Genomic DNA, 26,633 nt, shown 5'->3' on the forward strand with positions numbered 1-26,633 from the left:
TTGATATTTATAATATTACAGACACATGAATTTTTTATCCATATAGAAAGTAAGCTATTCTTATCCATCTCCCCTATTTTTTATTCAGCGCCACTTCATGAATATTATTCTCACACTTTTCGTGCAAATATCTTGTTTCTGTTCTAAGTTTATATTCGAGAGGGTCACGAAACACGCGAACATAATATCCCTTTACTGGGATTAAAAAAACATGTGGGAGTGAGAAGATGGGATGACAAGGGTCAGTAAAATGAGTAAAAACCATCAGACGATTCAATAGTTCTAGTGAATGTATCGGAAAGTTAATCAAAAAATTAGTTTACAAATACGTCTCAATAAAAAACAAACACATAAATTATTAGTTTCTGGTATATCTTCGTATGGTGTGAAAATACTTTCATAAATTAGCCTTTTTTACATCGTTTAAAACACATTTCATCACTTTTATGTATCACGATAATGACATTCACTAACTAATGGAAATTCATCATTTTAATAAGATTTCTAAAGTTGGGAGGAAGACAATAATTATAACGGTTTTTAATGTAGTTTTAACTATTTTAGATTTCTTTGTTTTTAATTATCTATTTTGAATTATTTCACAGTGGCTACGCGGCAAGCTCGAGATATTATAAACGCTAAAATTCAGAGTTCGACCGTCACAAAACAAACAGTTATTTAGAGTGAATGAACTTTTGTGAGCCGTTTAAAACATTCTGCAAATAGGTTGAAAATATAGTTAATTAAAGTTACGTCTTGAACACGAGGAAAATCGAACCCCCTGATTGTAGGGTTGTAAACCCGGAAATAAACCGCTGTACTAGCGGGGTACGTTGATTTAAATAAAACTTAGGTAAACTTACGCTGTCTAGAGTGTCATACAATAATCGGCAAATCGTTTCTTATGATGGTTGTTACATTCGTTTTTCAAAATCTGTTTGTTTGTTAGTAAGCACAAAGCTCCACGATAGGCTATCTGTTATTTGATCACTGTGGGTATCGAAACCAGAATTTTAACCTTGTAAGCTAAGAGTACCCACCGAGGAGGGTTTTTTTTATTTAAAGAAAATTACTCCCACAGTGGCACAGCATTACGTCTACAGACTTACAACGCTAGAAACTGGGTTTTGATACTTGTGGAGAGACAGAGCACAGACAGCTCATTGTGTACCATTGTGCTTAACTACGAACAACCAACAAAAGAAAATTAATGTTAACCATATTTTAAAAGAACTATGTAAATCACTTATTGCTGCTAAACCAACTTTTTTAATGGTTGAGTTTTGATTATTTTAGTTGGTTGAAGATTTCTAATTCTTAACACTTGTTACAAGTAATATATTTGAACGAATAATTATATATCCAATCATTTGTATTTAATTATAAACATTTACACATCAAAATGATACCTATATACTTTACGAACATATTAACCCTTCTTACTTTTCATAGTATCGTAGCAAACCTCAATGTTTTCAACTCGTTGTCTTTCGAAAGTATAAGGGTATGTATCACTTAAAATTCTATATTCTCCATCACGAGTGAAGTGAAATATACATCCACAGTGGTGTAGACTTTCGTTAGCTTCGCATTCTGTCTGGCAGAGCTAAAATGATAAAACCTAATCTTCATTTACCACTAATTAACTTTTTCCGTCGCGAAAGACTCAGTTTATTTTTAGTTTTTTATTCAATTATTAATAGACTTCAAATCATTTAAAATTAGCTATAGAAAAACGCTTTCTTGGTTTTTGCAAGTCTTACTTATTTCAGTACACTTAATGAATTAAAAAATTAAGGACATATTAAACGTTTTTTACAGGAGCGTATGAAAAATAAAATAACAGTATCAGTGAATTTTTTTTGTGGCCATATTACTATAAAACAAATGAAACAATAAACAGAGGCAACAATAAAAAATATAAAACGTCTTTAATACTTTGTATTATTTGAAAAAAATATATAATAAATTATATCTTCATTTATAAACATTTTTTTTTGCAAAATAAGCTGCTCATACAACTTACTGCCACATAAGATCACTAAAACATATTTTGACACCGCTAGAACATCTTATTACAATTTGGCGCTGCTAGAACACCTTATTACAATTTGACGCTGCTAGAACACTTTACTACAATTTGACGCTGCTAGAACACTTTACTACAATTTGGCACTGCTAGAACACTTTACTTCAGTTTTGCACTCTTAGAATATCTTATTACAACATGCCACGGCTAAGCACTTTACTAAAACATGACACTGTTAGAACACTTTACCGCATTTTGACACTTCTGAAACACCTTACTACAACTTGACACCACTGGAGGACATTAATAACATTTCAGTAAATCGAAATTCTAAGAAGTACTTTTGCTCTTTTCAAAACAATACGAAAAGTTCACAAGAACGAGAATTAAAAGTTTAGCTAAAAGACAAAAATATTTCACTGATAAATAGCTTTTGTTTTCAAATTCTTTACTTACAAATTGTGACAGAATTCCTTTCCTAAATGAAGAACTTCCTATAGCGTTGTAGTCCATACAGTTTGTCGTGTATGGGGGTGGAAGTTTCACGGAGGTTGTCTAAAATAAATACGTAAATTATCAAATAAAAAAATTCTCCACAAAAAGAATAATGCCATGACATTCTCTTTCATACATAAATCACTATATCACATACCACAGAATGACGTTACTTATCAAACTAAGTGTTCACGAAATACTGGTAATTTACATGTTACTTTGTTGTGTTGATTGTCTTATGACTATACCTTATTGTTCAGATATTGTACTTAATGGTACACTGTGATATATTGAAGACACATGAGCTCTGTGTAATCGCAGTGAAAATAGCACTGTAAAATTATCTGTTTAGCAACAAACATTTAATACAAACGTTAAACTAGATTGCTTTACGATGGATAAACATTTAATACAAACATTACACTAGATTGTTTTACGATGGACAACTGGTAAATTTAAGGATTTACTCTAAACTTCTCGGTTTCATTCGCTGCAAAGGACGGAGTGCAGATAGTCCATTGTGGATCTACACTAATAAATAACTACACTAGGGTACTGTCAGTAAGAGGACCGAGTGTAAATAATCCATGATGAAGTCCACACTAATAAACAACTCTACCAGGTTGCTGCCAATAGGTTGACGGAGTGTAGGTAGTCTATTCTGAGGTCTATACTAATAAACAACTACACTAAGTTACTGTCAATAAGTGGACGGAGTGTAGGTAGTCTATTCTGAGGTCCACACTAATAAACAACTACACCAGGTTACTGTCAATAGGTAGACGAAGTGTAGGTAGTCCACTGTGAGGTCCACACTAATAAACAACTACACCAGGTTACTGTCGATAGATGGAAGTTGCATAAGAGATGTAGGTACATAAACATGTATTGTTATAGTGCGTTTTGTTGAAGACGTATGTACTTAAGTCTCGTGTTCTTATATGACATTGTATGGGAGATGAGCGTATTTGAGGTGTGTGTTTTTTTCTAATGCCCTGTGTGAGAGATGTAGGTAATTTGATCGCATGTTGCACTTTTAAGACACATGCTGCTCTATTATATTGGAAATGTGGGTAAAGTTATAAAATCTTGTACTTTATGGTCTGTTTCCCGGATTTGTTTTCTTTATTATATTACTTGAATTATTCCAATTTTTTTATGTTAAACAAATTATGAGTAGGGTTTCGTTTATTAAAAAATTAATCGATGTCTACAAAAATGTTTGTTTGAGTTATGAAAAAAAAAACAACTAACGTTTCTTGGAAACGTTTCGAATCAAGGAACTCTTACTTGAGATATAACGAAGCTCTGAACACTTCCTGCGTGAATTTCGAAAGTCTCGAACCTCGAGTTTGGTGCGATGTCAGGAGGATGAAAAAATATATGTACCATGGGAACAAGCAGGTAGTCTTCCTCATTGAAAGCTATGATTATCTTTAGCTCTTTCTCTAAATGGCATAGATATTTATTAATTGGTTTATATAATATATCTCAGTAAAATTTCATCACTAGAAAATGAAACTCCCTTGAATACTACACTTATTGAGTGTTTGCTCTTGATCTCAGTGTCTCAGTAATTCGCTAATCCACTGTTTTTGGAGTATGAACTTCGCAAATTGGTTGTGTTTCATTGAAAATTAACACGACTCAGAGCCCAAGAACGCCATTACTCATTTCTCTGTCTTTAAAAACAAATACTAAATCTAGTTAATTATTCACTAAAAGTAATCACGTTTTTATCCTACGTCTTATCTATCTTTCCGTCTCCTGTTCCTCAGTTAACTAAAACTACATATCGAGCATTCAGAATCATTAATATAAACTCATATGGTTTGAAACTTTTTTTATTGTGTTAAAACATTGTCTTCTTTTTAAGCTGTAAGAAGTTTTAGTATTCCTGTTTCTTACAGTAATGCAAGTATGACTATTCAAACACTTGCTTCTTTGTCTTTTACGTAAATGGTTTGTATTTTTTTTAGTAACATTCAATATTCTCGATTATTATAAAGATCAGAAAAAACATACCTTTCAAGCTTAAATCAGGAAACGTTGATTCGTACAGGAAGGATCCAACTCTCTCGCTGGCCAAACCCCAGTCAGCATTGAACGTGAAACAGTTGCCAAATAAGGAATCATAATAATGAGTCGAAAACCTGCATAGTTTAGACTTTATTTTAGTTTGTTGTATTCTAAAGTGTACGAATATTGAGCGTAACAAAAGTTAACTCAAAAACAAAACAGTACAGTAAGTGTTCTGTAAAACTTTGGCTAAATTTAGATTCATTTTATATCATTTCAATATATCAGTTTTATTATAATTTAAATAAATAGTTTCACAGATTACAAACTGACAAATTTACGACATTACAAAAAGAGAATTTTTTGTAACTTACAGAAACAGTCTTATAGCATTACATAAAAACAGTTGTATAGTATCACATAGAAACAGTTCTATGGCATTACAAAGCTGTGGTCTTATAGCGTTATATAAAGACAGTTTATAGTATTTCAGAAATGTTTTACAGTGTTAGAGATATAGTTTTATAGTATTACATATGGACATTTTATAGCACTACACAAATTCATATTTATAGCATTACACTAATATATCCTTGCAGCGTTACAAGGGGTCACTTTTATAACATTAGCTGGTTGATTGTTTCGCGTTTACTGGTACAAAGGAACTCGGCTAGCTGCGCCAAACAGCTTGTAAAAAGTGTAAAAGTAAAATGTAAAAATAGGTCAAATTAGAACGAAAAATTGTCCAAACTTCGGGTAAGAATATTTACATCTCATTTAAAGGGCCAATAGCTTGTAAAAAGCTAAAAATATAAGGAAGCTGGACAGTTTCACCATCTCCAATGTCAAGGGTAAACCCGTGGAAAGGACATGTCTGAAATAGTGGCGTCACTTAGTGTTGTAACAACAGCACGACAGTAAAATGGGCTATTGTGACTTGAATGTTACAAATCCCACACATTGGTGTATCAGTCCCAGTGAAAAAAAGACGATTGGTTAAAAACTGTGACTTATACTTAGCCTAGCCACGACAACTTCCTTATTTCTATCCTTACGAAAACAAGATGGCCAAAGAGAACAGAATGTTTGATCTGAAAAAGCTTGTTAATAGGTTGTTCACTCTAAGTCGACTGCCAAATGGCGAGAAACTGAGCCTTAAATATAGGACCGTAGTACATATATATAGACGGACTTACCTATGAGGTCAGCGAGCTCGTTCCCCTATGCAGAGCTGAAACCCCAAATGGTGAATGAGGTCCAGCATCTTCAAGACCGAGGTTCTAAAAGAACTATAGACCATAGACCCATATTTCGGTTTGGATCGAATGAGAGCTCGATAGATCATGAGCATAGAACATTAATCCACTCTTAAAGAGGTGGAAGAGGACATGGAGGACTTCAGTGCCCTTGTATACTTGACACGTAGTACTTGCTTGATAAGAGGAATGAAGGTCAGCTTATGGTGAAAGATAAACCCCAAGAAATTTGTCTCATGGACTCCATTGGTGACAAAAGTGCATGCAAACGGTTCTCAAGAATGAAAAGGTAAATCTGTTTGCTGTGGTCCACTTCAACGCTTGATTGGGGACAATCTGAAGCTGCCATTCAGTAAATCTCAAATTCAGCGACCAACATGAGATGTGGAAATCGTCGACACGGAGCACTTTTGCAAAAGTAAGAGGAACCTGTTAGTGACAACATTAATCTTGATACTGAAAAATATGACACTCAAGACACAGCCCTGAAGGGCTTCAAATTCCTGTGGAAAAGGATGGAAAGTGTTGAACTTATACAGACTTGGAATAGCCTCGCCATTTAAAACGTTCTGGATAAAAATGAGCAAATGGCCAAGTAACCTATATGAGTGGAGATTCTGCAAAAGTCTGTAGCTCTACGTAGTGTTATAATCTTTCTTAAGGTCAAAAAACGCGGAAATAAGATGTTTCAAGTCAAGTCTTGTGGTCCATGGTGGAGCGCTATTGATGGAACCAACACTGAGTTGGCGAGAAAAAGTTGTTTGATTCGAAAAATCAAACAAGATGAGCATTAACCATCCTTTCTAAAATCTCACAGAGACAGCTAGTCCAAGCAACTTGGCAATAATTAGAAGGAATCTTGTGATCTTTTCCAGGCTTAGAGAAAAGGAGGACAATAGTCCGGGGCCAAGCATCAGAAAAAACATTCTCTTACCAGATTTGGTTGAAAACAACCAGAAAAATAGCAAGAGAGGCAGGAGATATATATCACAGAATTTCATTGTGAATATCATCAGTTCTAACAAATGTACTGACAGACCAATGAAGAATAAATCTGAGTTCCATCAGTGTAAAGGGGCGGTTATAGTCATAGAGACGATCAACATGAAATGAAAAATACGATTACTCAATACGAGAATTGATAACCAAGAAGGCAGGGGAAGAAACAGAAACACTGGATCATGAGAAATGTTCTCACCAAACGTATCGACAATATTCTGTACATCAGCAACTTCCTAGCCACTGGAAAGTAAGATGGAAAGAGGATGGAAGTCATATCTCCTACATACTTTCAGAATATTTCCCCAAACTATTTTGAAACTGGCGGTAGTAATGATTTCTTTGGTTTTGACACCTGACCTACCAAGTGTGAGCGTGGGACCACTGATAAAGGATGTGGTTAGAAAGAGAGAGATACCATATGAAGGTATCCCAGGCTTATTTCTGAGCCTTCCTTGCCTCCTGGCAAACAGAACTCCACCATGGACGAAGATACCATGGAAAACATGCCAAGGATTTAGGAATAGAATGAGTAAATGTCTAGATGATACAGTCAGTCACTGCTCCCATGCAGTCATCTATTGATGGAAGACAGATGACAAGGTAATCAAGTTCTGAGAGAGCAGTGAATGATAACCAGTTGGCCTGGTTTCCAGCTTCCACTGAGGCACTCGGTTGGGTGTTATTGCCCACAGCCAATCTTCCACAAAACAATAAAACAATGATCATTGCCTTGTAGATCACTGTAAACCATCCAAGAAAAGCGAGAGAAAAGTGAAGGGGAACAGATAAAGAGATCAATGACAGTAAAAGACTGATCAGATGCATGAAAATAAGTATAAGATCCAATATTAAACAGAGAAAGATTGTGATTCGAGAGCATACACTCTACAGAATGACCCCTCACATCAATATCAGCACTACCCCAGGTGTTCATTAATATCCTCAGGACTAAAAATATAGACATAGCAACTCTTCAGCAAAAGCATCAAAGTCTGATTGATCATATGTCTCTCCAGGAGACAGCTAGAGAGAACAAATAATGATAGTACAACTCAAAGAAACACAGATGGCGACGGCCTCTTATGGTTATCGAGCTGCACAGACAGGGCTGGCACGTGCTGGTTGACCAACAGCGCCACCTTTCTATGCTCTCGTCCATCACACAACCTGCGATCTAATGTGAAAAAAAACTGCAAAAATGTGACTGTATCAGTAGATTTCATAAATGTTTCCTCTAAAAAAAGATATAGAGGACGATAAAAATTAGTCAAGGGCATAATTTCATCCAGATTGGAACGGAAACCCCTGTATAAAGGTGGCCGTTTTTACTTAGATGGAGAACAATTTGGTTTACGACCACGCTATTTTTCCTTATTAAAAGAAGGTCTGTCCACCTCCATGAATCATGCCCCCGATCTAATTAGCAAGTATCTGTCAGTAGATGTAGGTTCCAGTGACTGAGGGCGCGAAGGAATAATCATTCTTCATCTCGGAGCCAAAGACGGAGGACTCGAGCAGACATCAAAAGCTGGGTCCAAAAGAAGTGTACCAGGGCAGTTACTGAAAGGAATGGTGGGGACACAGACAGAAGTAGACATGGACTTGTCAACTCATTTATCCATAAAGGGCAAAAGACTCTTCACATGATTTGAGAATGACTCTGTTGGAGGCACGAAAATATTAGTCTGCACTCCCACTGTAGCAGTAGAACGTATGGCAGCACCATGTGTCCGAGATGAAGTTGGGGAAAGTAATTTCCGAGCAATGGGGTAAGAAATGTTATTAACGTTTTTTAAATGCTGTATCTATTTTTTTTCCGCCTATCAAGGACAAGAACGAAAGTAAGAGAGCGACTACTTTTAACACAGTGAGAGCTCAGTTCGCACTCGTAGGTGTCGTGATCTCTGCTACTGCAATGATTGGACCACTGGCACTGGAAACTCTGAGAGTGTTGGCAATATATGACCTGCCTTTCACTTGACAATGACGGGTGGATGTGGTAACGTAAACGTCAAAATTAGGTCAGTGGTAGAAATCATAATTCCATTCTTACAAATGGAGATACGCCTCTGCAGAAATTCTTTGGGTATAAAAACCAGCAAAGATCTCTGACTCTGAGATGTTCTTCAAGTCTTTCTCAACAATAACTCTTCGTGCAGAATCCAAAGTAGCATATCCCCAATGGCCTTCGAATTCAAGAGAAGTTCACTGTGTTTTGGGGTAGATGTTTCCACCAAGACGTTTCCGGAATGTAGTTTCTTAACTCTCTCAGGAGAGTTAGCAATCTCCTTTAATCTTTTCTGAATAAAAAGGGGAACATATGCCCTAAAGGTTTGTGTGACAAAGAATGCAATATAAGAAAATGAGAAACAGGTGTAGAATGAGGTAAAAACTGCAGTTCTGTTTTCAAGACGTGGTCGTTTACTAATGAGCTGTTTTTTCTTTTGCTTTATTTTTTATATGGATTTAAGGGATCCATAATGAAAGGAGAAGGACTGAGTGCCAACTGATCCCACCCATCACAGAGTTCTACTGGAGGATGCATTAAAATGCCAAGGAATGACACTGCAGCAACGCCATGGTATCGTGAGCACCATACCCAAACACCAGCATCAGCCACAATGCCCACAACATCCGTTGAAAACGTTCAGCACTAATACTCAATTTACCTTAGCCCAACAGGACCAGCTAATTGACCTTGGGGGGCCACGCCAAAGCCATCCGTCTACAGAAATTTAAGACCAGCGTGGCTTGTTGGAGTTAGACTCCTCAACCACCATGATTCTCTCCCCTTTACGGGTCGCAACACACGATAAACACGTGGATGGATGTACAGATCCCAGAGAAGGTAAACTAAAAGTACAGAACCTTCTCTGAGAAGTCCTCTTACCACGTACAGGAATCCACTTCAGGTGGATATAACATCACACATATATATTTTTATATCATGTATAGATACAATCTTATAGTATTACAGAAGTGCAGTTTTATAGTACTACATAGAGTTAATTTTATAGAGTTACAGGAGTGTAACATAACATTACACAAAGATATGTTTAATAGTATTAGAAATTGATAGTTTTATAGCGTTGCACAGAGACATTTTATAGTATCACAGAGGAGCAGTTTTATGAGCTAAACATAAATATTCTATAACAAAGAGATGCAAATTTTATGGCCTTGCAGAGGGATAGTTTTTATATTTTTACAAATAAACTGTTTTATAGCATTACAGTATTAAAGCAGTTCTATATTTTCACACATAAATAGTTTAGTAGCACTAAAAAAAATAAGTCTTTATAGTATTACGTAGATATAACATTACATACACAACATTATACGTTACAGAAAATTGTTTTATTACATTACAAAAATATTTTTATAGTCTTAGAGGTATCAATTTAATAGTATTGCACAAAGAGAATTTTGCTTTACACACGAAGAGAGTTATAGCCCTATGGCGTGTCAGCTTCAGATTATTAGCACATTATTATTTTTACAATTAGTTGTATATGACATTCAATTTTCTGATCAGTGCAACATACATTTTTAGTACGTTATATTGAGATATTTTCATATTTAGCATTTTATTATTATTAGAAAAAAACTTCTAGTAAAGCTGCAAGCAAAACATGTCCTTATACTTCTATGAACGAGTGATGTAAAATTACATTATGTAACACAAATTTTGTTCCTGGATAGTATGTGTTATTTCTTAATTGCTTATGCTGTACAAGTACAGAAAATGGTCATTATTCCCTTTAAACTTTCCTTTTGTGACCTGGATAATGAAATTTAGAAATTAACCTATTTTCTGTGTAAAAACGGGCAAATTTGTACATTTTCGTTTGCATAAGGTCTGAATAAAACAACATATGAATCAAGATTTACATGTATTTACACTAAATTTATACAAAAATGTTTAAAAGTGAGTAGTTTTCGAGATTTGCGACTATAATATAAATCACTTTCACGTATTAGCCCCTAAATATCGTCTCCCACAATGTTTTTGTTCTACGCTCTTTGGTAGCGGCGTTCAAAGTCGAGTACATCTTGGTGGAAGCGTTCGACTTGCTATTTTGAGTATGCTTCTATGTTCTTCTTGAACTTATCAAGATGAGCGTCAAGGATATGGACTTTCAGAGACATCCCGCTGCCCAATTTGCCGTATTTCTTCACCAGAGCCTCAACCAGTTCGACATAATTTTCGGCCTTGTGATTGCCAAAGAAGCCCTGAACCACTGTGACAAAGCTGTCCCAAGCTTTTTTTCCCTTTCTACTGAGCTTATTGGGGAATTTTGCGCCCTCCAGAATCTTCTTTATTTGTGGCCCATTGAAGACACCAGCTTTGACCTTTGCCTCAGACAGCTTAGGGAAGAAGTCTCGAAGGTACTTGAAGACTGCAGACTCCTTATCAAGAACTGTGATAAATTGTTTCATGAGACCCAGTTTTATGTGCAATGGTTGGAACAACAACTTCTGGAGGTCCACTAGTTGCTCACACTTGACATTGTGCCTCCCCACAGAGAACTCGGTCCGTTGTGGCCAGTGCTTCCTGTTGTAGTGAGCTGCGGTGTCCATGCTGTCCCAAAAGCAAAGATAACAAGAATGCTACCATTTTGAAGTATCCGATAACTTCCCAGCCATACTCATCATACTTCAAGGCTTCTAGCAAAGTCTTGACACTGTTGTATTCCTCTTTGAGGTGCACCAAAATACATTTAAATTTTAAAATGTTTAAAATTTGTATAATATAAAATCTTACTATTCAACCAAGCAAAAATTGTCCCCCCTTACCTTCTAGGATTTTTTTGCAGTGCTTGCAGGTAAAATGAGGTGCCCAGGGTTTGTTTTGATCCCTGACAGGCGTGCCGAAATATGCCTTGTAGGCTTCCCTCATTTCAGCAGATACTGTCACAGAATACTTTTTTGCTCTTGTCTTGATAGATTTGCCACATACATAGCAGAATGCATGTGGAGAATGCTTGCAGCTCTTGATACCATCTTTGATAAAATCAGATAGGTCTATGTGTTCACTTAGGCAGCGAGAACTAAACTGAAGTGGTGAGTGGTGAGCTCCTGTATATATATTACCAGGGAAAGTTCTAGAAAATTCTAAAAGGTTCTTGAAAATTCTCTATCAGCTACTTATTACTGAATCTACCTGAAATGTTCTTGAAAAGGGTAAATTTAAAAAGTTCATTATCCAAGTCACAAAAGCAAAGTTTGAAGAGAGAAATAGGCCTTTTCCATTTACTTTAGGCATAAGCAATCGGGAAATAACACTTTCTAACCAGGAACAAGAAAAAGTAAACATTTTGTTACACATGTTATCAACACGTAATATCAATATCAGAAGTGGTTTTCTCATATTGTAAATATTTTCCTGTCTGTATAAGTAGTGGTAACCAATAATAGATAGACAATAAACATTGCAGTGTATACAGTGTAGTAAAATGTTAACAGAAGAAATAGAATACGTTAAACTCATTTGTAATTGGATAGTTATGTATATATTGCTATACATTAATTCTTCCTTGTGCTATTATGTAGGAACGTTGCACATGTTATCCACCTACTGTCTTGTTTGTTTGTTCTTTAATGCAGTGTTTCAATAAGCATAGAAAGGTTGTATTTGCAACCACGTTCTAATTACAGTGAAGTTCCAACTGTAATATTTATTGTTTATCTATCATTGGCTGGTAATTCATGTGTCAAACTGTACTGAAACATTTCACCAAACACAAAATTTCTGTAAAAAAGCAAATCTCAAGGGGTAATGTTTACGCTAGAATATGATTTTTTTAATTACTGCTAGTTATTAATAAAACTTATAAAATCGGGTACTACTTTTGAAACTATGGCACCTCAGTGAAATTGGTTAACGCCATTGTTATGGATTTTTAGTTATCATGTAACAAAAGAAGCAGGAGAAAGAAGAACAAGAGATTCAAACCTTCTGCTATGATGTTTACAGACATTACCAGGACTTGTGACTCAGTCATTACATAGATACGTGTTATACAAGGAAACAGTATATACTATTGTAAGGTTCTGATTATTTACTGAGGAGATATTTGAAATACCATTTTGATGAACAATCCGAACCATCCTTACATAGGCAGTAATACGGCCTGCCTGATGACTGTGATTGATGTTATGCTATAATTTTTAGCTTCTTTAAACAAACAGAAATCTGATGACAAAATTTTGTGGTAAAGATAGGTAGAAATATAGAACATTTACTTGCAAAGCCCGTATCCTTTCATAAAGCAGTGATGGATCATTGATTCAGATGAAAATCCGAAGCTTATTCGTTCATCGTAGGTCAGTTTCTCGTCCATGGACCTGCTCCAGTTTAACACAGTCTTCCACTCCTGTAACATTGTTGTCACACACTTACTTCAGTCGTCTTCGTATTTTTTTATTATTAAAAATTTCAATAATATTGTCGAAATTTGTTTTTATTTGATTTATTTGAATTACAATTCGAGTGAATGTAAACCGTCAAATGATTGAATATTTTAAGACTAAAGCAATAAAAATTTGCACTAATCATTCACAACAATTACAAAGGGGTAGCCCACAGATCATAAGTGTTGGCGTCTACTAAATAACGCTTTGTATTTGTGAGGCTAATAGTAATAATTATATTTCTTATTACTGTGTTTTACACAGCATGGATCGTGATATGTTTGTAGTTTATTTCACGACACACAATACATTTCAGACCACGTATTTTCCAACAGATAGAAGAGAATCAGAGAATGCAACCTCGTTAGCAGGTTGCTAATTTACAATCATGTGAATAACGTAATAGGATTTTGTTTTGTTTTAAATTTCGCGCAAAGCTACACGAGGGCTATCCGCGCTAGCTGTTCCTAATTTAGCAGTGTAAGACTAGAGGGAAGGCAGCTAGTTATTACCATCCACCACCAACTCTTGGGCTTCTCTTTTATCAATGAATAATGGGATTCACCGTCACATTCTAACGCCCACACGACTGAAAGGGCAAGCATGTTTGGTGTGACGAGAATTCGAATCCACGATTCTCAAGTTACGAGTCGAGCGCCTTAACAACCTAGCCATGTAGTAAGAAGGACTGAAGTACGCTTTTTTAAAACATTACTCATGGTGTTTAGATAATCAGACGATCTAATTATTTAAGTTTCCAAAATTTATCTAGTAATGTGACAATTAAAATTCAAGTTTCCGAAAACTGCAGAATATTCAAATATTATTAAGAAATGAATTTAAAAGTTTGGATTATAGAAATTGAAGCTCCCAATATTATGGAAAGACAAAATGTAACATTATCCCACACTAAAGCTAATCTTGTTAAAACACTTTACTGAATTTCGTCTTAAAATTTCTAAAGAATAGATTAAGAACAGAAGAATTAATTTCACTAGTTTATAATGCACATAAAAAAGCGTAATTTAACCGAGGAAAACAGTCTATAATTTGATAAAACAAAACCAAAGTTATAGATCCTCACCAAATCATCTTCTTCAGGATGGTTGCATTCTTTTCCTTTCAGACACAAAGAGGAAATGTTGTACCTAAGAAATCAGAAAGAAATTCACATTATGTTAATGAATGTATTACTTGCGTTCGTTTTGATACAGTGAAATACATTACAGTTTCAAAAATATTTTTTCTGTCTTTATTTATTTTTGGATTTTCAGATTGCAATTTATAAATGTTTACATTTTAGATGAAACTTCTTAGTGAAAGCTAAGTGACATGAAATTTCTAAGTAGTTAATACGAAACTAGGTCTTGAAAAACTTGTAGTTACTTTGAAAAACATTGTTATGACATTTTATCTATCTTAAGTAATATGTTTCGTACAATATTTTATTTTCCAGGAAGTAACTATTTTAAATTTTACTTAAAATTCCACTTTTACGTGTCCAAAATGTTATACAACGACGACTCACGCATACTCTGATTAAATGACACCATAAGTTTATAACTGGAGATACCGTATTTTCCGCCTAATAAGCCGAATTTCTGGCCCTAAATTTTGGACCTGATTTTTGGGGGTCGGCTTATTGGCCGATCACTCCTTTCGAAAACTTCTTCTTCTTAGCAAATGTTTTTATTTTGAAAATTACCATAGGCGGTAATTTTGTCCCATCAGCAAAGCACGTTAAGACTACAGTGAAACGTTGTTTCTGGAATTTCATTGGTTACCTAATTACAGTGAGTGGAGCCAATAACGAATGACATTGATTTCATCTCTGTCTCAATACGACACGTTCTGCTTTACTACAGAACGCCAATGATCACACACAACATGCATGCTGACGCTGAAACGAGACTAAGAAATCATTTTGAAGAAACTTGTCACTTCTTAAAAATGGCTTCGGCTTATTGGGCGGTAATAAGCAAAAACCCTCATTTTCAGAGCTGAAAATTGGCCTCGGCTTATTAACCGGAAAATACGGTAGTTAAACTCTAATCGGTTTGAGGGCCCGGCATGGCCAAGCGTTTTAAGGCGTGCGACTCGTAATGCGAGGGTCGCGGGTTCGTATCCCCGTCGCGCCAAACATGCTCGCCCTTTCAGCCGTGGAGGCATTATAATGTTACGGTCAATCCCACTATTCGTTGGTAAAAGAGTAGCCCAAGAGTTGGCGGTGGGTGGTAATGACTAGTTACCTCTAGTCTTACACTGCTAAATTAGGGACGGGTAGCACAGATAGCCCTCGAGTAGCTTTGTGCGAAATTCAAAAAACAAACAAACTAACTAATCGGTTTGATATGTGCAATCAAAAATGATATATATTTAATTGCTTCAAAATAAACCAGCTAGTCTCCATAGAATATTTCAGTGTGAAACTTTTCTTGCACGGTAGGTTTCAGGAAAATAAATTGATCTTACTTTCGCTCTATTTTTATCAATTATTTAGATAATCAATTATAAACCTGAATGAGAGGTAAATTTAACTCTAAGATAATTTTATTGCTTTGTTTAGGCTCTAAGTTAAATAATGTTCTGTCGGCTTTGTGCCTTCAAACTTATCGCTGATCTACCCAGAGGGCTAACATTTTTTTTTTCTTACTTTCTAATAGCACTAAAGGCGTTTTAAAACTGAAATATTAACTGTTCGGAGGTCAAACAATTGATGAGAAAATGTAACCGAACTATACTTCAAGGGGAGTGTAAAATATATGTTGAAATGTTTTTTTTTTTTAATATTACAAACTAAATTATTGATTCACTTCAAGTAGCAACTTTAAATCGGAATGCTTTTTGTATCCCAATATGTTTTTATGTAGTTCATCATAACTCGTACCTTTCTGTTACAAAAATTATTAGGCACTCTTTTTCACTGAGTTGTAAAAATAGTTTGCAGGAGTCTGGAGTTATAGTAAACAGTTTGTAGAAGTCTAGAATCCGTTTATTATTATATCGACTTTAAAATGAAATTTAAAAAATGGACCAACGATATGTAATCTCAGAAAATTTCCTCATAAAAAATGAAACTGCAACCTTGCAGAATTTGTGGTCACTAATTTGCTTATTTGGAATAGTTCTTATGCATCAACCTTTCTCAAAGCTACACAAAAGGCTATCTGTGCTCTGTCCACCACAGGTATCAAAACCCGCTTTCTAGAAGTATAGTTTTGCAGACATACCGCTGTGCCATTGTATTGTAAAAAAAACAAAATAATCTTTTGTTAGCATTTTGTTTTTTTACACTTCTTGTGTGATACTTAAATGTAGCACAGGTTTGCTGCGAAACAGAAGTTTCCATTGCAGGCTTGTGGTTTTACAAACACTATTTCAATGGGCAATAACATCTTCAAATAATAAATATTCATTTATAAAACTAGAAGGTAAAAATACATAATGTGTCTATTACTCTTGCAAAAAATTATATGAAACCGGTGTGTTAGAAGCTTTTCGCACAACCACTAAAAGAAACTTGTATATAAATAAGGATACGGAATAACTCTCTAAAAAAAAGAGAACTAGTTTACTGTAAGATATCTGAAGAAGAATACGTTTATATCAATCCGTCAATGTTTAAATCTTAAGCATAATCACGACGAAATAAATCCAGTTTTAAAATATACCTTCAAGTCCAGCTCTACATAATATTTATACAAAAGGAATGAATAATTGTCTCTCTGGCGACCATATTTCTATATCCTGAAACAAATTTTCCTTACTTAACTCCCAAACTTTTGTCGTCTGCTATCTTGATCTATAAAAACCAGTTAATTTATTTTTGTTTTTAGTGCTTTTACCATATTATGTACTGAACGCGAATTTAAGAGCTAAATATAGAATCTTATTTACTGTTTTTTTCATTCTGGTCTTGAAGAATAGTTTGATTTGTTTTGAATTTCGTGCAAGTATAACCCAGTATAACTCGTGGGCTACGTTTTTACCAACGAATAGTAAAAATGGTCGTCACATTATACCGTCCCAGCAGTTGATAGAGGAAGCATGTTCAGAAATTGGATTCAAAACCACGACTCTCAGATTACGAGTTGAGAGTCTTGGCCACCTGATAATGCTAGACTTCTAAAAAATAGGCAAGCTCATTCAAATTAATTTTGATTTAAAAACACTTGCAATATGTATCTCTCAAACACGTTATCATAACACTTTGTTCAAAATTGCGATATTTAAATATTTGATATTTTGATATTGGTATCTTCAGTGCGAATGGTGTCTTGAAAATGCACTCAAATCAAACGGCAAGGCCAAAGCCTCCTTGGGTTCAAGTACAGCCATTTATAACGTTAAACTATCGACTAGAGCAGGGGTGTGCAACATTTTTCGTCGGTGGGCCATGTAACCAACTTCATCAATCAAGCGGGGCCACTTAAAAAACAAGCTTATTCGTGTACATGCACAATAAATTAAAAAATTTCAAAATGCAAGCAATAATATTTTATATTTTTGCATGAGTGATCATTTTAGTGCGACACTTGAAATTTAGAGCTTGTCAATATCAGCTTTGACAGAAGTGGTTGCCACTCTTAACTGACTGGTCAAATGTTCATCAGTCAGCTGACTTCTACATTTGGTTTTGATGAGCTTCATTTTGGAGAAAAATTGCTCACAGCAGTAGGTGCTACCAAAAAGGGAGGCAATTCTTTGTGCATGACGGGACAAATTGGGAAACTTTTCACGTACACATAGTTTGTAAAAGTCTAGCAAACTGTTTTCAGAGAATTTCCTTTTAGTGTCCATGTCAGCCTGCAGTTCAATGAGTTCCATTTGGCAATCATCAGGACTGTCTTCCACTGCCAAATCAAAAGGTTGAGCGAACAATTTCAATCTAATTTCAGTTTGTCTGAAATCTGGAAATCTGTTTGCAAACTCATCACGCAGCTTTTGTACACTGGTTCCATATTTGGTGCAATCCAGATTAGGAAATTCCAGTTTCCTGGTTGCAAGACATGTAAAATGGGTCAATATGGCTCTTCTCAACTGAACCTGGAAAAGTTCCAATTTCTTCTCAAAAGCACAAATATGCTCAAACAACTTATTCACAAGTTGACTTTTCCCTTGTAGTTTTAAGTTTAAATCAGACAGATGCTGTGTAATGTCTGTGAGGAATGCTAAGTCATTCAGCCAGTTCTCATTGCTCAAGAAGTCCACATTCTGACGTTTGCTCTCCATGAAAAACTTAATCTCCTCTCGCAGATTCCAGAATCTCTTCAAAGTAGCAGCTCTACTAAGCCAACGTACAGCAGAGAAGTACAAAACATCTGAATACTCACTGTCCAGCTCATCTAAAAAAGTTTTAAATTGTCCATGATTTAATCCTCGTGTTCGAATATAATTTACGCATTGGACGACATTTTTCATGACTTCTGCAAAATCCAGAACTTTGGTGCACAAGCTCTCTTGGTGAATAATGCAATGGCTTACAACTACGTCTTGTGCTCCAATTGCAGTTAGAAATTTCTTGGTGAATCCATTTGTCCTACCTGTCATGGAAGGAGCACCATCTGTTGTAACACCACATAATTTATAAGGATTCAGTTCAAACTTTTCTACAACCTTAAGCACTTGTTCGCAAATATCCTGTCCTGTGGTTGTGGAGGAAAGGCTTGCCATATCTAAAAACCTCTTCGAAAACATCAAAGCCTGCAGTAACAGCTCTGATGAAAATGACAAGTTGGGATGTGTCATTGATATCAGTGCTTTCATCCAAAGCCAGACTGAAAGCTTCACACGAATTCAATCTCTTTTCAAAGTTTCTTTGATGTCCTCTGAAAGATCTTTTGTCCTGCGTGAGACAGTAAAGCGGGAAAGGCTAGTTTGCTCCACCAAATATTTTTTCTCTGGACATGCATATTCTGTGAATATTGTTAAACAATTTTAATAAATTCTCCATCACTGAAAGGCTTTCCCTTTTCTGCCATACATTCACAAAGCTTAAAACTCAGTTTTATCACCAGTTCTGAATTTTCTTGAAAGTGGTAAAAACACCTTGTTGCTTTTCAATGGATGTTTTAAATGTTCAATTTTGTCCTTTCGTGCCTGACCAACAATTTCATCAAACTGGGAGGAGTGCTTAGTTGCGTAATGTCGCTTAATATTGTACTCTTTCATGACTGCAATTGTAGTTTGACAGACGAGGCAGACAACACCTTGATTATGTGGGACAACAAGATATTTTGTGCACCATTCACTGTTGAATAACCTTCCCTCATCATCAATTTTCGTTTCTTAACTGCTGACATTTTACTAGCCCTGAAATCAAAACAAAAATTATTCTCACGAAAATAGCAAAGTAGAAGAAAACATAGAATTTATTTACACATGGAACCTCTTATGGACAGAAACACATGTTTCTAAATTGGCATCCTGATCATAGCCTTCCAGTACTTAAATTAATTGAGAATAGCAAAATACAGTGTGACCTCGCCTATTCGCGGTTCGCCATTCGCGGCCCCGCATATTCGCGGGTTATGCGCGAACTGCGTTTTGTAGGTCACAGAGACTGAAAGGGCTTTCGAGGAGATTTCTGTTGTATCTACTCAATCAAGCCGTTTTATCAATTGTCGTCTTCACCAAACAAGATTGACTGCTATTGGCTGACTGCCTCAGCTTCCCAACAACGCAAACGGCAAAGCACAGCCCGGTAACGCACGGTACAATTTAGTGAAATACATAACAGTATGCAATATTGCTACATTATTACTGCATCAATGAGTATAAGTATCATTAGTGTTTGGGAAGCATTTCATATAGTATATAATCGCATACATATACGTTTTAAAACTGCATCCAATATTCGCGGTTTTCGCTATTCGCGGAGGGTAAAGAACGTAACCCCGCGAATAACGAGGTCACACTGTACATAGAATCAGATGCATCTGAAAGCAAAAATTTTAATAAATTCAGTAAAGTCACAACAATATGCTAAATAATAATCAATTTACCTTCAATCTCTTGTAGTAACTGTAAAAGGTAATAAAAGTTTCACCAATAATGAATGACGGACAGCAGAGGTTAGGGAAAATTGTCGCCAGGGGGCGAAGGCGAGGTTCAGGACATGACGTTGAGTCGTAGACAATAGTGCTAGTGCACGTCACCTATTCATGCCCTAAGGAGGCCGACCAATCGAATTCGGCCTGCTCCTCTCTAGCAAAGATAATTTTAGAAGTTTGTCGAGTCGAAGCCTGGGAATCCCGTAGGATCGATGCTTTTAAAAATATTCCATTTGCGTTGGATTACAGATCAGGCCACATGGTTAGATTACAACAACTAGGGCCACACTAAATGGCTTGGCGGGCCGGGTTGTGGCCCGCGGGCCGCCTGTTGCACACCCCTGGACTAGAGGAAGACAGCCAACCAGCAGCACTCTCTGTCACAAGAACTTTTTTCTGGTGTAAAACTTAATGAAGGAACTAACTGATAATCTTATAAAGCACACACAGCTGAAATTGTGGGACTCGTTCAGGTGGATAGCGGCGCGAATGTCAAATATTTCAACTTTCAACACTGCAAGCTTCTAAAATAAAACAGCTTTTGAAAAATTTCTTGCCGTCAAACATTCGTTATTTTAATTTCAATGGATCTCGTGATAAAAATGAATTTCTCATGTTTTAAGTGATACTTATAGCATATTTCCCTTTTTTCTTCTTTTTCTATAAAGCTTTAAAGCTTTTTTATTTTATTCCAATTCATCAAGGTTTTCAGTATTATGCATAATTCATAACATGATTTACATACCTCACAGAATATAGTTAAATGTACATAGTTTTAACATTATACTTACTTCATGTGGACGAGGTTCCTTAGAATAATAATCTTACAATTAACTTATTTAATAATATGTTTATTCAATTCGTCACATTTGACAAAGATTATCTTTCACAAACTTTCTATTTGTTTATGTCTCAGTGCAAGAAATAGCTTTTATTAAAAAGTTATTGAAATTAAATTTTATCTTTAGACGAAAGGCTCAACGCAACCTCATATGTGTCAATTTTATTTTGTTTTTGTTAGGATACATAACTTATACATTGAGGCCAATGTAATTGGCTACTACCAAAGACAACTAATATTGTCTTTTTACCCGTTGACACTGTGGGTGATTTACTCGTTCGTTAAGAAGGCAAGGTTTAGTGATCAAATAATAATTCTTACACTATTTTTGATGTGTTGTGATATGATAAAATTGATGAAAAATTATACCTCATCAATTGAACAGTTGTTAGAAAACACTTAGCTAATATAAATATCATCTCAATCACATCATGTCCAAGTTAGGCCTAAAAATCCATGTTACTGTCCGAAAATTTTTACAGTACTTAATCTAGCAATGTCGTGTTGTTGACAAGTTATTATACACTCTTCTTTAGTTTCACTACCAAGTTTTCATTGATAATTATATCGATTTTGAAACTTGAAGTTCTGATATTACGTTCACTTCATGTTGCTTGTACTTGAAATTCTAAAAGGCGATAGATAGTGTGTTATTCGTGTACAATATATTTGTTTACATAGTTTGTTGGGAGATTCAATCAACGTTTTGTTCGTAATGTATTTTGTTTTTTTAAAATCACATACGTTACATTTATTGTATTGAAAGAACACTGAACTAAAAATCTCATCTAATTTGTGTAATATATAACTTATACTGATATTACAATAAGTTTTGAGAAAATATGTTTTTAAAACGAGGGTAATCCAACCGTTGTTTTAACACCGCGCTTGATACTGCTTGATTTTCACACGACAAATAATATTGACTTGCAATGTTAAACTTCTCTTATTACGATAGGTATACAGTGTACTCAAAACGAAATCCAAAACTTGTTTTTTGATATTATACTCAGTATTTCATGTAAGTCTTTTACGATTCATATCAATCTCTATATTCTGATACTCTATGCAAAATAGCCACAAATTTATATTATCATATCTTTGATGACTCTTTCTAAAACTTCTAAAGTTAATTAACCTAAGTATACTAAACAGTGTGGAGACTATGATAAATAGCAAATGAAGGTAAGTAAATCGAACTGTTTATATGAAGGAGTGATACAAACTTTGGTCGTATAAAATTGTCATTTTCATAATTAATTTCTTAGAATTAAAAATAATTGAATAATACATTAAATAAAAATGTTATGCATATGTTCCGTCAAGGTTATCACACATGAATAATAAATAATCTAATTAAATGAAGTAATTTAGATGTTAGCTGGTGCCTGGAGAAACATTTCACGAAATTAATATAAACATTGTTAATGAATTCGACTCAAGTTTTAGTTTGTTAATCGCCAGAATTTCTTTCATTCTGGTATCTAGTTTGTTGTTGGAAGTACATATTATGGTAAAGTTGAGTTTTTGAGAATTTTCATCACATTATTGACCTAGATGTTTGAAGAACTACTAGTAGACAAGTATTAGAATTGAGAAACGCCTTCATAAGAAGCTCTGAAAAGCGTCCAAACGTCGCGTGGTTTATCTCACATAATCTCGTCCACATCGAGAAAAAACCTATTCATAACGGACACACAAGTGTTGAAGTTTATCAATTCTGTCCTTTATATTGAAAAAATATTCGTAATCCTTAATGGTTATTTTAAGACTATACGCATTAAAATTTTGATTTATTTAATTCCAAGATTATTTTATTTCTCATTATAAATGGAAACTGACATTAAATGTCCATATCCTATCAATATGGGATACTGTTTTATTTTGTTCAAATAAAATGTCAGTTTAGACACATCAATACACGTGTGTTTGTGTTTTTCTTATAGCAAAGCCACATCGGGCTATCTGCGTAGCCTACCGAGGGGAATCGAACCCCTGATTTTAGCGTTGTAACTCCGGAGACATACCGCTGTACTAGCGGGGTGCCATCAAAAGATCCCTTAAGAAGAGTGTACACTTAACTTGAAAACGTTTTAAAATACTGCTGGTTAATGAAAGATGTTTGTTTATGGAAAAGCGCAAAGCTAAACAAGTGACGAGGCTCGGCATGGTCAGGTGCTTAAGGCATTCGACTCTTAATCCAAGGGTCGCGGGTTCGAATCTCTGTCACACCAAACATGCTTGCCCTTTCAGCCGTGTGGCGTTATAAAGTTACGGTCAATCTCACTATTCGTTGGTAAAAGAGTAGCCCAAGAATTGGCGGTGGGTGGTGATGACTAATTGCCTACCCTCTAGTTTTACACTGCTAAATTAGGGATAGCTAGCGCAGATAGCTGTCGTGTAGCTTTGCGCGAAATTAAAAACAAAACAACTGACGATCTGTGCTTTCCGTGCTGCGGGTATCAAAATCCGATTTTTAGTGTTATAAGCTCTCAGACTTACTGTTGAATCATTGGGGCAATAAAAGATTAAAATCATTTTTAACAAAATATTTTTTATACTTTCTATTTCCTCAGAAAAATGATAAAACGTATGGCAACATGATACGCTTTATAACACAACATTAGTCAAATTATTCTTGTAATTAATAAGTATGAAACTATCAACATGACTATACAATCCTGTTTACACTAGTTTATGACCTGTTCCTACTTCTACGGCCTCCAGTGGCTCACTAGTACGTCTGCGGATTCACAACGTTAAAAACCGGGTTTCAATAACCGTGGTGGGCAGAGCACAGATAGCTTCTTCAATAGCTGTGTGTTTAATTCAAAACGACAAGAACTTCTAGGTGATATCTAGACTTATTAATATCTAAGTTCAGAAAAACATTTTGAAAATATTCTGTTCTTTGCTTATAGATTAAATACAACTATAAGGTTTAAACATAGAACAGATATCACAAACGTTAAAACCGATACATAATTAAAACATTTCTAAAATATGGACTCTACACGTTTTTCGCGTCGAAACATGTAGAACCCACATTTTTGAAATGTTTTTAATCGTGTATCTATTTTAACGCTGCGTGTTATTTATTTATTATTTTAACGTTATATACAAGTAATAATAAAAATGATATCTATGAGGTTTGTCTACATATTTTAAAAATAAACAGATTTGTTGTTTTACGTTAGAGATAATAAAGATTTCACCATATCTATGGTATTTGACAGGCTTAAAACTCACAGTACAGTACAGTACGTGGTGACATAAAAACAAATTTGCGAGACGAGGTGTCAGGGTGTTAGTCACTTTTGATCCCATAGCATCGTTATATGTTTTATAATAAACAGTATCATTAAATACGTATTCCTATGCGAATTTAACACGTATTCGTATTTAAATGTTTCAAGAAAATTTGAAAAACCTGCCATTTTCTGGTCATAGGTACCTCAGTTTGGAACTGTTGGTTTATTTAGGACATCTGTTCTTATAGATTTTTGATAAAACATACACATTATCCCAGTAAGAACCAACCGATATAAAACCTTTATAAGCTAAATCACTAATAATATCATCATATTTTTTATTACTTTTAGAAATTTGTCGTGTAACTTATCCTTCTGCTTTGTTTGTTTGTTTCATCTCTCTCGAAGTTACTCGAGAATTATTTATCTGTGCTTGCCCCTAATCTTCAAGTGATAGAGTACAGGGAAGGCAGCTAGTCATCACCACCCACCGCCAACTCTTGGGCTACTCTTTTACCAACGAATAGTGGGATTGACCGTCACATTGTAAAGCCCCAACGGCTAAAAGGGCGAGCATGTTTGCGGATTCGAACCCGCGACCTTCGGATTACGAGTCGCACGCCTTAACCCACCTGGCCATGTCAAGCCCCTTTATAAAATGTTTTAACCACAGAAAAGTTCAGTACAGCGCATTGTCCTGTAAAGTTCGAACTTTTCTGAAGAAATAGAAGTTATAACCGCAACAGAACGTTACTCATTTTATTAGTGTAAAATTGCATAACGGGACACCAGCAGTCTGCCCACCAAAAGCAATCGAACCTTGGATTTCAGCGATACAAAGGGTTGGAATTCATGATTCTACTCGCCGGGCTAATACTTTAACAAATTACGTTATATATTCTGAAATTTCTCACGATTTCAGTTTTAGCTTATTCAGTGAAGTTGGGGTTACTCATATGAAAGGCCCGACATGGCCGGATGGTTAAGGCGCTCGACTCATAATCCGAGGGTCGCGGTTTCGAATCCCCGTCACACCAAATATTCTCGCCCTTTCAGCCGAGGGAGCGTTATAATGTACGGTCAATCCCACTATTCATTGGTAAAAGAGAAGCCCAAGAGTTGGTGGTGGGTGGTGTTAACTAGTTGTCTTTCCTCTTGTCTTACACTGTTAAGTTAGAAACGGCTAGCGCAGATAGCCATCGTGCAGCTTTGCGCGAAGCTATAAAAATCAAACAAAAACAAACTCATATGAGGACGTCATCCGAGCCCAACAAAAGCAGGAGTGAGAACTCTTACAGCAGAAGGAAGACATCCAGAGATAACTTATATTTACCTTCAGAGCTGCAGATTGTGATTGCTGGAAAAGCTAATTCTCTTCATCTTCCTCGTACACGCCTAATTTAGTGGAATATTGTAGATAACGTTGAGTAAATGGTGCAATGTGAAACCAAATATATGAAATTACACACACAATAATCAAAATAAATCTTAACGCCCACAACACGTATTTATTGATATAGATTACAATAGCCATCTTATCATACTGAGTTCACTGTCATCTGGCCGCCAAGTGAAGCGAAATCACACGTGCAGGACTTTTCTTGTATGTTATGCAATTGTTACCACGTACATGCACATTATATTATAATACTATTACAAATATATATTATATTAATGTGGTATATGTAACGGTCCTGAGTAATAAGTAATTTCTGGTTGCTAGAACTTCATCTTACATGTAATTAAGAGAAAAAGTTGTAATGTGCATATATTAGTTTGTTTAATAACCGTAATTACTTTCCTACACAGTAAGATGTTAAAGTTATGTGTATATCATGATAATGAATTACTCGTAATTGATTTTATAAGTCACTACAAGAAAACTAAACAGCCTTTCCTTGCAAGTCTCGAGTTAATACAAACTTCATAGCCCCAGCATATAAGTGAAATAATTGAAGAGAACATTAGTTTCACTTAACTTTTATAGTTTGATAATAAAGTTAGAAAGAAAACAATATTTACTCTCCAGATAAAAAACAACCAGTTTTCGACCTTTTCACCATAGGGAAGGCAGCTAATTTGTTTTTTTTTATTTCGCGCAAAGCTACTCGAGGGCTATCTGCACTAGCCGTCCCTAATTTAGCAGTGTAAGACTAGAGGGAAGGCAGCTAGTCATCACCACCCACCGCCAACTCTTGGGCTACTCTTTACCAATGAATAGTGGAATTGACCGTCACAATATAACGTCCCCATGGATGAAAGGGCGAACATGTT

The 26,633-nt window shown here is 35.4% G+C and overlaps 1 protein-coding gene across 1 annotated transcript in view; it reads right to left on the minus strand.

Annotated features, from left to right (window-relative positions):
- LOC143236384 (epithelial sodium channel subunit gamma-like) overlaps positions 1–26,633 on the minus strand; it is an 83,346-nt gene that overhangs the window by 15,100 nt on the left and 41,613 nt on the right. Inside the window, exons 3-8 of the mRNA XM_076474649.1 lie at positions 14,300–14,363; positions 13,048–13,178; positions 4,550–4,677; positions 3,815–3,972; positions 2,486–2,584; positions 1,444–1,606 (exon numbers count right to left, since the gene is read on the minus strand). Coding sequence (XP_076330764.1) covers positions 1,444–1,606; positions 2,486–2,584; positions 3,815–3,972; positions 4,550–4,677; positions 13,048–13,178; positions 14,300–14,363 — 743 coding nt within the window. The remainder of the gene's footprint in view (positions 1–1,443; positions 1,607–2,485; positions 2,585–3,814; positions 3,973–4,549; positions 4,678–13,047; positions 13,179–14,299; positions 14,364–26,633) is intronic.

The sequence above is a fragment of the Tachypleus tridentatus genome, chromosome 13, assembly GCF_004210375.1.
Source record: "Tachypleus tridentatus isolate NWPU-2018 chromosome 13, ASM421037v1, whole genome shotgun sequence".
NCBI lineage: Eukaryota > Metazoa > Arthropoda > Merostomata > Xiphosura > Limulidae > Tachypleus > Tachypleus tridentatus.